The following is a 16,962-nucleotide window of genomic DNA, read 5'->3' as shown; positions in this document are numbered from 1 at the left end:
AATAGAATTACCATAAATCTTAAGAAATGTGCACAAGAAAAAAATATTATTTCTGTTGAAATAATATCAACTGATCTGAGTCAAGATAAGATTTTATTTGGGTCTGGATCTGAACTGTGTTCTGCTGTTTGTGGTGTAGATTATAATAAAGTAATTTTCATTTTTGGGATTGATGTCTAAAATGGGAGATTGTGACGAAGTAAAGCTTTGCTACAATCTGCTGGCTTTTTAAGATGACCATTACTAATTGGTGTTTTGTAATGTATGTGAATGTTTTGATACAGTGCCCTGAGACAACGTTTTTGTGATTTGGTGCTTTAATAATAAACTGAATTGAAGGGAAAGTCAGTTGTATAAGTGTGTACAATTTAAGATGACTGTTCCTGAAGTTAATTCGTTATGTGGACGCACTAAAAATATAAAGAAAAGAACATTTAGACAAGATAAATGTCTTATTTTAATAATCAGAAATACGGTTGTCTTTTCCTTCCTGCATTTGCTCTGCAACACCCCCATCTCTCTGGCCAAGGATAGAAACTGAGGCTTTGCATGTCCTACAGACGGAGTGCCAACTTGTTGTTCGTCTAAACGTATTCTTCAGGTCTGAGGCCAGGGACACAGTTGCTTAAGCATGGAGTGGATTGATGTGGTGATGAGGGGACCATATGCTGCCTAGCAATCAAGCACCGCCCACATGTGGATTTAGCTGTAGCTAATGTAAAAGAGATAAAAGCCCCAGAGAAGCACCAGCACAAGTGATGATCCACACTTCTAACCAGCCTACTCAATCTGGATTTCTTCTTTTCACTGGTCGTCGTGTGTCTGCAGCCAGCAGCCACTGGAACAGACTGAACCACAACCAATTTCATCAATAAACAACCATTTGTCTGAGAGGTCAGGCTTTGTAGACATTTAGTTCAAAGTTACCTAGGGTTGGTCAGAACACTGTCACTTTTGGAAAGAAGCAGGATGCATTGCAGATTGATTGGTATTGACTGAATCCAGTTTGCATAATCAGGATCTACGGCATTAAAGACACTGCATAAATAATACCTTGACACTGGGCTGCACACTATATTGAACATATAAACACTGCAGTATCAATATTGCAAAGCAATTGCATTCTAATAATATGTTTAATGATAAACGGGACCCCCACTGCCCGAAATGTTCACAATCAATTTAGAAGATGGCTGCACAATATTGTGAAAACTGGCAATGTGTAATATTATTGCTTAATATTGCAATGATGACATCAATTAGGATAAACCCACTTCTTCCTCTCTTTCTCTCTGTCATCTCCATTATCTAAACCCGGTGTGGGCATCAAGAGCAGTCAGTCTTTTTATGAATATATTATTGGCCACAGAACGTAAATGATGGTACTGGAAATATAACAGTCTATAATTTATTAGTCCTTTGCAATATTGAGATGGCGCTCACTGTATGTACTGTGATGATGATGATAAATTTGTGATCTAAAGTTCAGCCCTAATTTAGAGAGTTGTGAATGTCATAGTGACAGAATAGAAGAGAAGTAGATTATAATTTTTATTGTTGTCACATAATTCAAAAGTATTGCAAGTGTAGGTTTTCCTAATATTCTGCGTCCCTACCTGCAGCATGTTGTGCACAGTATGAGACCTCCCTCACTCAGTTAACCATCTGCAGCGTATCGTTTCAGACATCTGCTTGTGTCTGGCATGACTGCTTTTCACCTTCAATTGGTGATCAGCTGGTCAACAAAATTCAGATCTTTGATATATTTTGTCAAGTTATTCGTATTTTGATATATAGTGGACCAGCTCCTCTACATGTCCTCTGTTCTTTTTAATTTAATGATCGTTCACAACGTGCAGCCTGGTGGTGAGTCACTACAGTAAAATGAATAAATGATTGCATTAACAGAGATAACAAGTCACCTTTGTTTTATGCAATATATTTTAAAACAAAACTCTTGTAGCAAAAACAAGAAATTTCATGTGATGTTGTTCATCTTAATGTTTTGATGAGTGCTCACAATCAAAAACAAGCTATAATCTGTCTCATAAAGCAGATATAATTCTTTTTCTGGTGTTTTATTTGTTTAGACCCCTCTTTCTTATGATCTGAAACACTATTTGAAGAAATATCTTTGATAAAACACTGAGGCTTGACAGAACCAACTTCAGATTGCCCAGAGAAATTCAAGCATTCAATCATTTTCTATTCCACAGACATTACAGCCTGCTTCACTGTAAACCAGCTGCCTGGTTGCAGTCAGCACTCAGAATTTAGCTGGAATTGATTAAAATCTAAATGTACTCTCTTCTGATTTTATCTTCAATCTTCACTACCTACCAAAAAAAGGTATTCCACCATTTTTCAACTGGGTAAAAACTTGAAGCTTCTTTTGAGTGAGGGATGAGAGTCCAGGTCTCTGGGAGTGACGGTAGGATGGAGCAGGAAATGGATCGACTCATCGGGGCTTCAGCTTCTCTGGCTGTTGCTCCAGTGATGGTGTAGAAGCTCTCGATTTACTGGTCCATCTATCCAATTAGAGCTGGGTGATACTTCCAAAAATGATTATTGCAATATTTTTAGAGCTTTATCACATTTTATGATGTATACCCCCCTTTAATCACTGTAGTAATGTTTAATTCAACACTACAACTTAACACAGTGGTGAACTGTGCCTCGCAGGTATTGATCCTCCGACTCTCGTTCCCTCACTGGCATAAAAATAAGAAACTTTCCAGCTGTCCTGTCATCTGCTCCAACAGCAGGAGAGACTTTAATCAGTCCAGCTCCAGATGCAGTCTAACAGAAGGACAGAGAAGGAGTGTCTTCTGACCAGTCGCCTCATTCTGAGCAAAAACTGAGTTACAATCCAACACAAAAGCAACTAAATCTGATCTCATGCACACAGTACACCTGACCCATCAGAACCATGTTAAACATGTAGAACAGAAACAAACGTTACAGAGAGTTTAAAATAAATCTAGCACATTCTGACCAGGAGTTTAATAAAATGACTGATGTTCCAGACAAGTCATTTGTACGGCAAAACTTACCATCTGATGATCACATTAATTAACAAGTTCATCCTCTGACCAGCCAGTCCACTCTGACCCTTTTGTCCAGTTTTTCTTAGCATGGTGTCTGACAGTTGTTTCAGCTACATGCTAGCTTGAGTCTGAATCGTCATGCAGCACACTCAGCCACCTGAGTTTTCTCAGAGACGATACCGATCAGGCAGATAGTAGCTTTCAGACAGACTGATGACAATGAGCTGACTTCTGTAGACTTCTTAGACAAAGGGTAGCTGAGACCCCTCCTTCTGAAAAAGCCAGTCTCAGTAATTAACCTCCATTTGTTCAAAGTAAAACTAAATCAAAGTGGTTTAAACCCAAGATAAAAGATCCAGAACCGTTTTTCTTCACAAACACGTTGCTTGTTTACGTCTCTGAGCACTCTGTTTCCCTGGCTTCAGAAACCTAAACACGGAGCCCACTGCAGTTTTCTAGATGAGCAGGAGAGGAGGCGGGGGTCTGCCTGGGTTTTCAAAATGGGAGATGGAGTGAGCTATGAACTGTGTTTGTAGAAACTGGGAAAAGCTTCATTCCTAGTTAATTAGATGTAGACACTTTTTACTGTTTAACTGTTTAAAATATCTCTATATTTTCAATATAGTCATTTGTGTTATTGCACAAGAGAAAATGCTCCATCTTTAATGTACTCTGTATATCGCCCAGCCATCACCTGTGGGCATGAGCTGTGGCTCGTGACTGACGGAGGAGATCCTGGCTACAAGCGCCTGAAATGGGTTTCCTTCGTAGGGAAACTGGATAAGGTGAGGAGCTCAGAGTAGAGCTGCTGCGCCTCCTCATTAAAGGGAGTTGGCTGAGGGGAGACATCGGATTAGGATGCCTCCTGAGGTTCTCCATGCAAGTCCGACTGGGTCGAGACCCCGATGCAGACCCAGAACCCTCTGGAGAGACTATGTATCCTCTCTGGTCTGGGAACACCTTGGGAGAGGAGGTCTGGGTTTTCCTCCTGGACTTGGCCACAGATAAATGGCAGAAGATGGTTGGGATTTAAAAATAAATAAACAGTAATAATATTGATGTTTGCTAATGAGGGATAATGATGGTAAAATGAAGAACTTTTCTAAGGTGCTATAAAAGGATCTGTCTAACAGTTGCAGACTCTAATGCACTGCTGTGTAGTCGGTCCTTTAATTTGGACTTTGCTGCACTTTTTATGTTCTTCATATTTTCAAATGTTTTTTTTCTATTCCTTAAAATAGGAGGCTCTTGAATAGATCACGTAAAATACCATTTTGTGTAACCAGGTTGACTTTTTGCTGTAATTTTCTAACATTTGAGTAGAAATTAGTTTTTCTTTATATTGATGGTATTTAAGATATTTGGGGTGGATTTTCTGTGAAACAGCCTCGTTAATGTTTTTGTATTCTCTGCATTTTTACATTACAATAAACATTTTATCTTCACTGGGCTAAATAATAAGGATCTGGCATTGTTGGTGTACATTAAACCATTTGTAGACAGGCCATGGCAGAGAGACTGGTATGGCTGAGATGATTAGCCTGCTGGAGTTCTTTTAGGCTCATTATTAAATCTGGTGCAGATTCTCAACACAGAAATGGAAGCACCCTTGTTTACTCAGTGAGTAAAAATCCATCTGTCCAGGCAGTAATCTAAAACTTGTTTTAAACACTGAAGTCTAAAGAAGAACACTGAGACCTGAATGCATGCATAGAGGCAGGTGTTGCAGCTATCATGATCAGCTGCATGTTGTTTTTGCTGGCTGAACAAAGTGAAAAATGTAAGGGTAAATTCTATTTAAAGATCGGTCTGAAAGCTCAGCTCTGCAGTGTGCTTCAGCTCCTCTGTATTCTTCTCAGACATGTTTGTTAGGAAGAGGTGTGTAGTCCTATGCTCCTGGAGCCAACAGAGCAAGCAACTAAAGCTGGGAGGAAACGCTCGGCTCAAATGTTCACCAGTGCATCTTTACAGAAGAAAGCTCATTCATGTCTGAAGAAAGTTGTTTCAGACAGGTACAGATGTCAGGGAAGGTACATAATTTGTGGTGTTGGCCACAGTAACTCAGGTACCACAGGTTGGATTAGGGGAGAGATGGATGCCTCTTTCTTTTGCTGCAGTTCTTACCCTGTCCTAAATTGCCTAGTGTGGAGGTGCAGTGTTTATGAATCTCCAGGGTTTATGGCAGTCATCGCACCATTCCAGCATGTTCCAGGAGCGCTGCCGTGTAAACATCTGCATTATCTGCAGCACTTTCAGTGCAACAAGACGGGTTTTATCAAAGAGGGAGGTTTGTACTGAAAACTGTCAAGTCAAGATTAAATGTTTCTGTTTTACTACAGAACGACTTGATGCGAGCGAAGAAAAAGAGACCTGAAGTGGCTCAGAAGATGAGATGTAGTTGTTTTAGCAAACCTAGTCCGGCCACGTTCTTTGGCAGGATGCTGGCAAATAAATCCCATGTTTGATGCACTGTAGTTTCTTTGGACTATTTAGACTTTTATTATCCCCAATCAGCAAAGGCAACAATGTTTTTGCCTGTGTTTGTGTGCGTTTTATCAAAATATCCCCTAAACTGCTGGATGGATTTTAAGGAAATTCTTGTGAAGTAATTTTTTGATGTACCTCTACAAATGAAATGCCTTTTTGGAGTCGGTCCAGTTTAAGATGGCCGCCACAGTGAACTGACATTAGCCATCACGAAAGTGGCTCTAACCGTTTTACAGATATTTAGCTAAAATTTGATGTGGTAGTAGCTGAGAGTCATTAACAACACTTTGTGACATGTCACTATTATATGAGATGGCACATAATGTTGTTTTCCAGGTTTGACCAAAATGGCTACAACTCCATCATTTCTCAACATAAGATGATCTTAGTCTAAAGGTGGCGGGTGATAGGCATTCCCTCAAGGAATGCTAGGTCTTTAATTTTTAATGCAATTGCTACTCCAGCAGGCAGAAGGAATTAATTTTAAGATGTCATGACTAACATTCTGACTTAAATGCCCATTAAATAAAAACTTCTTTAGTCTCTGTTCAACGGCCAACAAAATTCCCCCAGTTTTTGGAGTCGTCTGATTGGTTTTGCGTAAGAAGAGAATATAAAGGTTCAGGAAAATTGTTCAGCCTGCAGCCAGATGCACTACGCTCAGTTTTTCATGTTCCGAGTTCTGCAGGTCTATAATTAGCTGGGTTTTTGGGTCGGCTGCAGTGTTGCTGCTGAACTAGCCACATTGCCAGACTCTTCATCATTATGAAGAACTTGTTTTGTTCACATTGGTCTAAAAGATTCTGAATGAAGGCTGCATTATTGATGAGCAAACTAGTCCACCCCTTTCTGTCTCTGTTCATGCAAGATAGGACTTCATTCATGTCCTCTTTTTATATAATGCTGTGTGTATACACATATGAAGATTTAAAAAGAGTCTACAGAGATGGAAAAACAAGATGTTAATGAAATGACTTGTTACAGAAAGACATGGTAAGAGTTACTCTGATGGCCACAGAAGATAATTAGGGCCTTGAATAATAAACCTGTAATCCCCAAAACCAAATCTTCTTTGCCCTAAATCCATTTACCTGCAGAGACCCTGCGGCACTTAACCAAAAGGTAATGTTGGGGGTTTTAGTCCGTAGTAAGCTAAAAACAAGGGTTATTTAACCTGTTGTGTGAAGGTAAGCAATAAAGTTTGTTACAATTACATAAAAGATTATATAAATTATTACTTTGTTGCTGTGTTTTTAATAAGCAGCATTCTTGTGTGTGAGCTCATGAGCAGTTTATTGGTAGTAATTGTCATTTGTCTATTTTAGCTTTACATCAATGATTTAATTGTGACTTTTGCCAGCTTCGGCATTTGTTTTCCAAAGTGTATACTGAGCTCTGCATATCGGAGCAAACAAAAAGACTTTTCCAGTGTCAGATCTATAAAGTATCACATTGTCACTATAGAGCAGCAGAAGGTAGTGAAACGTCCAAACCCTGGAAATAGTAGAGGGGTGTGGTGCCCATTGAGTTATACTTAAACTGGCCATTTGCAGCCAATGGCAACTTGTTTGAGAGAGGACAACCGTGTACTTGTCAACCCTTGATCTCTCCACTAGTGACTGACTGCGCTCTCCTGATAGGGTGTCAAATGTTAAGGCGCTCTCCTGGCTAATCCTGTGTCACCTCTTTCTCCTCACTGCTCTTAAAATACCACAACTTCTGTGAGGCAAGCCTCGCTCTTCACAGCAGGACAGCAAATAGCCAGTGACATACCTACTAACTTTGAGTTTTGAGTGAAAAGAGTAATGAGACTTAATCTGCCACCAAACAATAAGTTGTTTTATTGTAACCCTTTTTTGTTTTTTCATCTTACACTTGGTTTGTCTAAATCATTATATTCTGTTTTTATTTACCTTTAAACTTAGACTAAAATGAGTCTACATCTGTAGAATGTGGTGCAAAGGGGCTTTAAATCTGGATTTTATTTATTTTTGACGAACAGCTGCAGTCAGTGGCTGACTTCCTGATCATTTTTTCTTGTCCTCTGGACTTGGCTACAGGAAGATCAAACTTAGCTGCCAGTTTGCCAACAAAATTCAGAATTTGGCATTCCTCAATAGACCAATTGATTACTTGTTGGCTCAGAGGATCTTTAGTTTTGCTTTAGAAACCCATCACTTCCGTGTCTGTGGAACAAGGCCTCCTTGTTGGCTCCTACAGCTGCGATCAGACTGGGTTGGGTGACTCTGCAGTGTTGGACGGGATGGGATGCGGATGTAGTTCGTGAATATGAGCCAGCATCACACACTGCCTTACAGCCTCAGGAAGGCGTCGTTTGTTTAAAGAGCATTTATGTAAGTCTTTAGGATTTAGAGCAGTATGTAAACATGACTCAAAAAGGCAACATGTAACTGAAGGTGCATCAGTGAAACATTTTGAAAAATGTCACGATATAATTATCCCCCGCCGGTGAAACAGAGTGATAATGTTTCTGCTAGTTTGTCTGTACCATTAGCAAAATATCTCATGAACCAGTGGACAGATTTGAATGGAACTTTCAGAAATTAATCACTGGATGTACATCTACAGCTGATTTAACTTTTAGAGTCACTCTAATCTAAGATGGCTGCCACAACAAAATAATGGTAGCAAATGTAAAAAAAATAGCTACCTGTCAATTTTACAGATATTGAGCTAATTCTTTTGTGTTAGTAGCTGATGGCATTCATGCAATATCGTGGGGATGACTAACACATCTCACTAAAGCTCACAATATTACACGAGATCACGCTTAGTTAAAAACTCATGAAAGATGGTGGGTGATGTGCATTCCTTCAAAGGCCTTTAATTATGTTTCAAAGTTAGAGCAGTCTACACCCAGTTCCTCATCCAAAACTCTTAAAGCCTTCACTTTTAAAAAGTTAAATGTGTAATACCATATAAATGAGTTCTGTCCGAAGTTTCAGTTCGGAAGGATCAACCATGCCTTGGAGTGAAAGTGATAAGGTTACCAAGGAGAAAGGTTGGGGTGGAAGAAGGATCGTAAAGGAATGCCAAGGGGTGGACTTATGTCACTGTAAGTAGATTTATCAGTAAAATACGCACTTCAGGGTCGGTACCACGTAAAATTGGCAGTGGGAGGCCCAAGACTGCATTTTGAGAGGAGAACAAGGACAGTGTTGATGAACTGATTAAATCCCAGGAGGAGAACTCGGGGACCCACAGATCTCTTAGATAAGTTGCAAGTGGTTTACAAGTGAACAAGTCTGTGCAAAGAATGGCAGAAGAACTGGAGCTGAAGCCCTTCAAGACGATACGGGTATCAAGGAGGCCCCAAAAATGTTTGAGGGGACAATCTTCTCTCGCATTGTGGGTAACTTTTTCCTGGAAAGAATTACGTGTTTCAGCAAAAGTTTAGATGCTTTGCAGACTTTCTGAAACACTAAGGTTATTGTGTAAACATTTTCAATAAATTTTGTTTACCTGTTGCTGAGAAAACTTGTTAAAAAGCGGTTCACTTTTTTGGTTAACTGTTGACCATTTGTTGTGTGCAAAATATTCTAGATGCATTTCATTTAGCTTTTATGTGGAATATATTTGTAAAATTTAACAGTCTATTTTGAAAAGCATTAACGCTTTATGTAGAAAGATGGTGGTTGTGTGCGTGTGTGTGTGTTTAATCAAAACAGTCTCAAAAGCAGAGTCATGCATAAAAAGGCTTGTTTTGTTTCTGCAGTGCTAATGCTCATGCTGTCCTTGTACATCTTGTACCAGCAAAGATAAAGGCAGGTGTGACTGAGCTGGATTGCGCAACACTACGTTTCAAGAATTTAGGTTCCAGTCCGTCACTCCAAATGTAGCTTATCTTTCTGTGGAGTCATAAAAATTGAATTTGTTCATTTATGTTTATCAATGACTCAGTAGTTCAGGGTTTGTAGGACAGCTTGCACCAAGTGAAACAAATTTCCCTCAAAAATACCTTTTTGTGCACATGTTTGTGAAGGTAAAAATAAAATTTAAACCAAGATACAAAGAAAATAGTGGTTTTATGAAGATTGATCAAACATTTTAAGCTAAAAATCTGTAAAATTGTTCAAAGTCAGTTTAAACCTTTTTTTAAAGCAGTTTTTTTACAATGTACTAGTTTTAGTCTGTTTGCAATCTGTTTGTGCTTCTTTAAATCAAGAACCTGCCTTCAGTCAAGTTTACTCATAGTAAAAATAACCACTTTTTACTTATAAAGTTTATATATCGGAGTATATAAACATCATGTGGTCCTTACTACATCTGAAAATTACACACCTCAAGATGAACAGCATTGAAACAATGCTATAACCAAACCATGCAAATACGGTTCATGTCTAAGAACTGTTTTTAAACACAGATCTGAACAACCTCTCAGAAAAACAATGCTTTCTTCCCGTTATTGTACAGTAATAAAATAATAATAATCAGCAAAAATCAATCAAGACGATATTCAGTCTTCCAAGGAGATGAGACTTTATCTCACTAACCTTGCAGCACAAGAAATTATTTACCACGCACTTAAATACAAAAAGACCGTTTTTTGTAAAGTTTAGTTTGATTAGATCCTAGAAATGCATCACATAAGTTCTAAACTTGCTTCTTTGTAAATGTAATGTTTGCCGTTTAAACCTAAACTTTATTTAGTTTTCTAACTTTCTTTTTTCTGTCTTTCTCAGGGAAATGAAGCCAGTTACCCCCTGGAGATGTGCTCACATTGTAAGTATTTAAATCTGTGCTTTATTCATTAGGAATTGGTGTTTTTTTTATTGTCATTTTATTCAAAATGACACTTCACTTTTTGGGTTTTGGTCTTAGTTGTCAAGAACATATCGTATTGTTGTTTTTATTCATTTTTAATCTCATTTTTCTATGAAACGAGAGAAACTTATTGAATTTGTTTTTTAATGTTCATGAGTGCCATCATATGTTGTTGTTAATGGAGAAAGCCAGAGTTCAAATGACTTGTAGTTATTTTAGTATCGTTTGGTGACAACTACACGCTCTTTATTTTTTTGTTTTTATATATTTTTTCCTTCCCTAAACCAAATTAAAGGTCCTATCTACTGGGTGTCTGCTTTGTAGACATTTAGAGATGAAGAAATGAGTCACTTTCACATCCTTCACTTTTCTACCTCATGATACATGAGCGCAGTATCTCGGCTCCCTTTGGGTTAGAAAGTCCTCAGAGATGCAGATTTCTCACCACCTCTCTGGTGCAAATGGATCATTTTACACTTACTGTAAGGACTCACTGGCTGCTGAGACGACGTCTGGTCCCGCCGTAGTGTAGGTGGTCTTTAGGGACCGTGGTGCCACCTGGATGGACATCATAGTTCATTGACACGATTAGTAATTTTTACATCAAAGCGTTGAAGGTAGTTGGTGAGACTTTTTGAGCTACACTTTTAAAAGGTATGTAGGAGGCAGAGGCGCAGCGCAATTTAACTGTTCTCTGACACAGTAAAGATCTTGATCCAAATTATTGTAAATCAAGCTGCTGGAAAGCAAAAGAATGTTGTAAATTAGGATTGTTTTTTTTGTTCATCACCACTGAAGATGAGGAGTGATGTGTTTGTGTGTGTGTTGGTCTGTATCGTTAGCAAAAGATCTCATGAATCACTGAATGGATTTAAACACTTGCAGAAAGTCATCACTGATTGTAAATCTACAACAAATTAAACTTTTGGAGTAAACCTGATTTAAGATGTGATCTTCCCAAACCTAAAAATGGCTGCTCTGTCAGTCTTCCAGACATGGTGGTAGCTGAGCTCACACCCCAACACACTGAGCGACGACATTGCTGCAAACCCTGGCATTAGCTGTTAAAAGTTGGCCTTGTCTGTTAGCAAAATATCACATAAACCACTAGATGAATGTTAATGATTCTGTCAGAAATGAATCATTACATGTACATGTACTACTGCTTACCCTTTGGAGTCAAGCCAATTCACTCTTCTAATCGACTCACCAGTGGATTTACAGATGTTGAGCTAAAGTTTGGTGTGGTAGTAGCTGACAGTCATTTACAACAGAGTCTGCACTAACAGATTATTCAAGATGTCACAATATTGCATGAAATTCTACATAATGGTATTTTCAAGGTTTGGTAAATGGTAAATGGCTTGCACTTATATAGCTCTTTATCTAGTCCAAGGACCCCAAAGCACTTTACACTACATTCATTCACCCATTCATCCACACATTCACCCACTGATGGCGGTAAGCTACATTGTAGCCACAGCTGCCCTGGGGCGGGCTGACAGAAGTGAGGCTGCCATCACACCGGCGCCACCGAGCCCTCTGACCACCACCAGTAGGCAAGGCGGGTGAAGTGTCCTGCCCAAGGACACAACGGCTGAGACAGCCGGAGCGGGGGCTTGAACCAGCAACCCTCCGGTTACAGGACAAACCCCTACCTCCTGAGCCACTGCCGCCAGGTTTGACCAAAATGACTACAATGCCATCATTTCTCATGATTTCAGTTTAAAACTCTGCCATGAATGGCGGCGGGTGATATGCATTCCTTCAAAGATTGTGAGGCTTTTATTTAATATTTTTGTTTCTTAGAGTATGTGGAACAACTTGTTTCATTCTCCCGTTTGCGTAGAAGCACACTCTGACATCCACAATGGCTTATTGAAAGTGACAGAACCACGCTGCAGCTTGTCCATACTTGGTGGAGGACAGGACGGGACCTTGGCCTGCCCGGCCTTCCAGGCATCCCTCAGTATTATGGCACCACAGAGAGGGGAGGTGAATCATGACCATAAACTGAACTAATCGAGGCTCTCGGCGCTCTCGTTTTAGATCTTCTGTTGTTTTGCCCTGTGTACCATTGTGGTTTTTCTTTGTTTCATGCCGTGTGTTAACTGGATCCTGTTTTTGCCATTTAGCAGTATAGTACTAACACAACACAACTACTTGAAAAGAATAAAAACATGAGATAGTTTCAGTACATTACTACTATTTACCTTAGGAGAAAATGTTGGACAAAACGGGTAAATGTTGAATGCAGCCATAAAAGAATTTAGAAACTGCAAAGATGATTTTTTAAATTTAATTTCTATAAGACATTTAATTTTTTTTTAACTGTCTTCATTTGGCTCTCTCACCCTCGACCGACAGAACAGCTGTTGAACTCATCAAATGCTCGGACAGGCAGGGACTAGCTGTGAAGGTCTTCGCTCTGACCCACTTGTTAGAGAAATTCATCCTGCTACGCCTTACTGCCCTCAGTGTGACATGAACCAGCAAAGTCTAGTTCCTAGTCACCTGAGCCTTTCATCAAACACTCCCCAGCTCTGTTTGTTGATGTCCACAACATCAGCATGACAGTTTCATCTTCCTGTACTGAAAGGCTTCTAACTTCTTTTGTATCTGCCTAAATAAAATGGTTTCCTTGTAAAAGAACGTGTGTTTGTGCACACAAGCCACACAGAGACGCTCCTCCCAACACATGCTCGTTTTAGGTTCACATTTTACTGAAGAGCATGCATATTTCCACTCAGGCTTCTCTGTGGACTTTATCCTTAGAAAAAGGAAGAAAAGAGAAAAGTGCAAGCCTGAAAGTGTTGCAGGCCTGTCCGTGTCCACCCATAATAAAAATAAACGTTGGGCAGCTTGTTGGAGTTCCTTGTTGCTAGGGGTTTCCCTGAGGGCGGGAGCCTGAGCCTCTGTTGGTGGGGTGAGTTGGGGGTTTTCTGATGACGGAACGGCTATAAATACACAGCATCAATGTTGTGCCCTGCTTTGTGCTCAGTTTGGTCCATGGAGGCGAGCTGAATGTTATCAGAGTAATCAGCCTAATGCACAGAGCGCTCAGGCTCTCCCTGTAGTGCAGCCTTGCTTCACTTGTGACCTATATGAGATAAGAGTCAGGAAATGTGAGAAGCTTTGTGTTTGAGTGAGAGCGACTTTATTACCAGGAATGCCCTGATGTCAAAGCTTAGTTCGGTGCAAACCTGGATCTGTAAAACATTACTGCTTTCACCCCAAGCGGCCTAAATTGGTAACTAGAGTTGGATCTCACTGGACTGTTTGGAGAATTCAAGAATTTTATTTTTATTGAATTCTTGGTGTTTGTGACCAGAAAGCAACGTGGCCAGCTTTTTAAAATGACAACCAGTTTTTGTGGTAACAGCCCCTAAAGTTATATTCTAGGTCATGCACGTTATTTTGTTGCCTACCTCGCCCGCTTTGTACCCACCTCGACAGCCGCCCCCATGTTTATTACTGAATCTACACTTTAGAAATATTCGTTTTTTTAAATAACTGTTTATGATCAGTGTGGCTTTTAGACCTGGCTCCTGAGGTTTTCTCTCATATGTGGAGCTCCCACGCAGGTCTCAAAATACAGCCCTCTAGCTCCCAAGAATTGATCAAAGCTAAATTGAGATGGGTTGGAGTTGCCCTCGGCGAGTCTGCGACTGTATTGAGAGAAGTTTAGTCGCATGAATTTTTCAATATGTTCAAATATGAAGCAACAAGACTGCGAGCTTCTGCAACTCCTGTGAGAAAATTGAGAACCTTTGCAAATGTTTTGAGACCTTTAGGAGAAACTCTCCTGAGTGTGTTCACAAACTAGTCACCAGTAGCCACAACCCAGTTAGATACTGGCTTTAGGGTTGCAAGCTTTGCATCGCAGGGTTAGGACACCATTTTTAGAAGAAAAACTACCCAGAAGGACCATCACCTCTAGAAAAACAAGTTTCAGAACAACTGTAAGCTGCTGCACTCCTCCTTCCCATAAAAGCTGAAACTGCAGCCTGCCTTCTGTCGGTCGTAAACTCTGTTGTGCTCTCATAAATCATAACTGGGGTTTTGTTGCGCTCAGAATTGATGTTATGATCATAGTGTTGCAAAATCTTTGCCCCACCTCATTCCAAGCTGTCCTGCCCCTCATAAAGGAATCAAAGGGACAAGTTGCTGAGACAAAGGTCATTGGACGTCCCACACTTCTCATATAAACAAGTATATTAGGTTGATCTTTCAGTATGGTTGCCACACACTTGTTTATGTCATTATGCTAATTAGGACTGAACAGTGCATGTTTACCCACCCTCATGCCTTGTTTTGTTTGCTCAGAGAGCTATAGACAACCAACATGCTGGCTTCTTTGTCTAAACTCAGGTTGTGTTAATGGAGTCACATGTCTCCATTAATGCACAGGGCGAGCTGTTGGAGGGCTTAGCATGATTAAAAGGACATGATCATTAATGACATTTTGGGAACATTGTTTTTTTTTTTTATAATTCTACAAAAATGGGGAGTGGAAGCCAGTTGTACGGAGCAGATTTTCTGCCCACAAAGCTGCACTGACATTTCATGGTTAGCTTGAGTTAGCTGGCTGCTCTGAAACAGCACAAGAGGTTGTTAATGTGTTGGATTGTAAAATAAAATGTAGCCATTCTTGCTTTTGTTGCTTTCATCCATTCAGCTGAGCTGACATTTTCATATCACTTCTAATTTGGGATGTAAAAATTTGAACCCAGGGACATATTTACAGCTCAAGGCCATGGGAGTGGTTGCCATCTTTCCACATTCACTTTATCTACATGTGCACATGTTTTCACATTTTCACCTTCTGAACACTGATGTGGACATGGATGTGGGCTACCTAATGGGTTCCAGTTGTCAGGAACACTGTTGTGGAGGGGGGGTTCTGTGGTTGACTATGAGATTATGATAATCATCTCACAGTGACATTTGGTGTCCATCAGAACTGTTTTTACTTTACCATCAACTACACTTTTCTATGCATTGTCATCCTGAAAGGAAAACTGTGTGTGTGTGTCAGCACTGTATCTCATAAACCAGTAGATGGACTGTTCTGAAGTGGCCTCTGAGCCCTGGTCTAAATCCTGTTGAACATCTGGAGAAGGAAGCCTTCAGACCTGAGACAGATGGAGCAGTGGGACAGAATACCTGAGGACAGGTGCAGAAGACTCAGAGAAGGACAGAAATCACTTGATTGACTCAAACGGTTGTGCAACAAAATGCTGTTGAAACCAAATGTTTTCAAACTGTTTAAAAACAACCTTTTTTTTCTCACTGACATCAAATCCAACTAAACCTTGATTATGATGTCATGAGTTTGGAAGCTTTTGACTGGTTAACTTTTGAGTTACCTGAAACTCCTTTGTGTGACATCATTTATTTGATCATAATTCATCATTTATTTATTATTATTATTATTATAAGTTAAAGCAGGAGTCGCAGCGAAACCTGCTGTGTCCAACAGTGGAGATTTTCTCTTTAAAATCTGAGACTAAAAATTCAGTCAGCAGCTGTTTTCTGTGTCTGTCTCCACTTAAATCCCCCACAGGAGGATATTAGTTAACTAATCATGTGGCTTCTGAAGGTAATGTCAAGGCTTTAACCCTTTTAAAACCACGGGGATCACCGACTGTCTGACTGGTTGTAAAATAGTTTAATTCCATTTTTGCCATCTCAGAAATGTTCAATCTGCACTGTTCAAGAATTATAAAAAGAAAGTTGAAGAAAATTACATTTTTTGTCCTTTTCTTTGTATAACACAGTTTGGGGTATTTAATTACATAAGAATGGTAAATACTTGACAGATTCTGAAAGTTCTACTTCAGATTTACACATAGGGCATTTTCTGACACAATTCTAGACAAAAATAGACCAAGACCAGGTGTTTTAATGAATATATCTGTTATTATTATGGTGCTGAAAGGGGTGAATATATATGCAGTTCTATAGTTTTTCTAATTATTATTTTACAGAACCTCATTTAACTCTAATTTGGAGCATTATTGTAGAACTATTAATTCACCTCAAGGTAAAAATCCAGTCCAAAAAGCTGGCTACCTGTTTGTTTTATTTTACAGTTAAAATCAAAAGCTCTCCAGTTTCAGGTGCCCGTTTTTCTGATTTAATTATTAAACTGGACTGATTTTTACAGGACACAACCTTGACCCGTGGGAGAGAGAAAAAGATGACGAAATGCATATTTTAAGCCACATATATCCTGTTTTTTTTCCACAGATGACGTAATGCAAATTGTAAAATTAGTGTGGTTATGGATTAAGGAAGCAGATGTCTGCTCAGGAGTGTCCACGTCGCTGCAGCCGAAGGTTCAAATCCCACCCAGCTTGCTCTCTGTTGGCAGACTTATAGAGGAGAGAAGTGGGCTCCGTTTTGCCCTTCAAATCTCTATTCTTTTTCTGTAAAAAAATGTGTGAAATCAGAGATTTCCCTCCTAACTCCCCCTGCTTGGTGATGCTTTGTACAGGTGTTGTTGCGATGGAGAGACACAGAACATCTCATACCTCTGCTGGCTCTCACATCTAGAAGCCACCTTTTCATCGAGTGTTGTCATTTCACGAACACAGCTGGCATTTAGAAACTCTGCATTGCATTTTTGTTTTCTTGGAAG

The 16,962-nt window shown here is 39.6% G+C and overlaps 1 protein-coding gene across 1 annotated transcript in view; it reads left to right on the top strand.

The window, feature by feature from the left end:
- ppp3r1a (protein phosphatase 3, regulatory subunit B, alpha a) overlaps positions 1–16,962 on the top strand; it is a 32,895-nt gene that overhangs the window by 5,142 nt on the left and 10,791 nt on the right. The window contains exon 2 of the mRNA XM_017435244.3: positions 10,238–10,277. Within this exon, the coding sequence (XP_017290733.1) occupies positions 10,238–10,277 (40 nt within the window). The remainder of the gene's footprint in view (positions 1–10,237; positions 10,278–16,962) is intronic.

The sequence above is a fragment of the Kryptolebias marmoratus genome, linkage group LG22 (assembly GCF_001649575.2).
Source record: "Kryptolebias marmoratus isolate JLee-2015 linkage group LG22, ASM164957v2, whole genome shotgun sequence".
NCBI lineage: Eukaryota > Metazoa > Chordata > Actinopteri > Cyprinodontiformes > Rivulidae > Kryptolebias > Kryptolebias marmoratus.
Note: the sequence above shows the minus strand (reverse complement) of the source record. Positions and strands in the feature narration are given on the sequence as shown.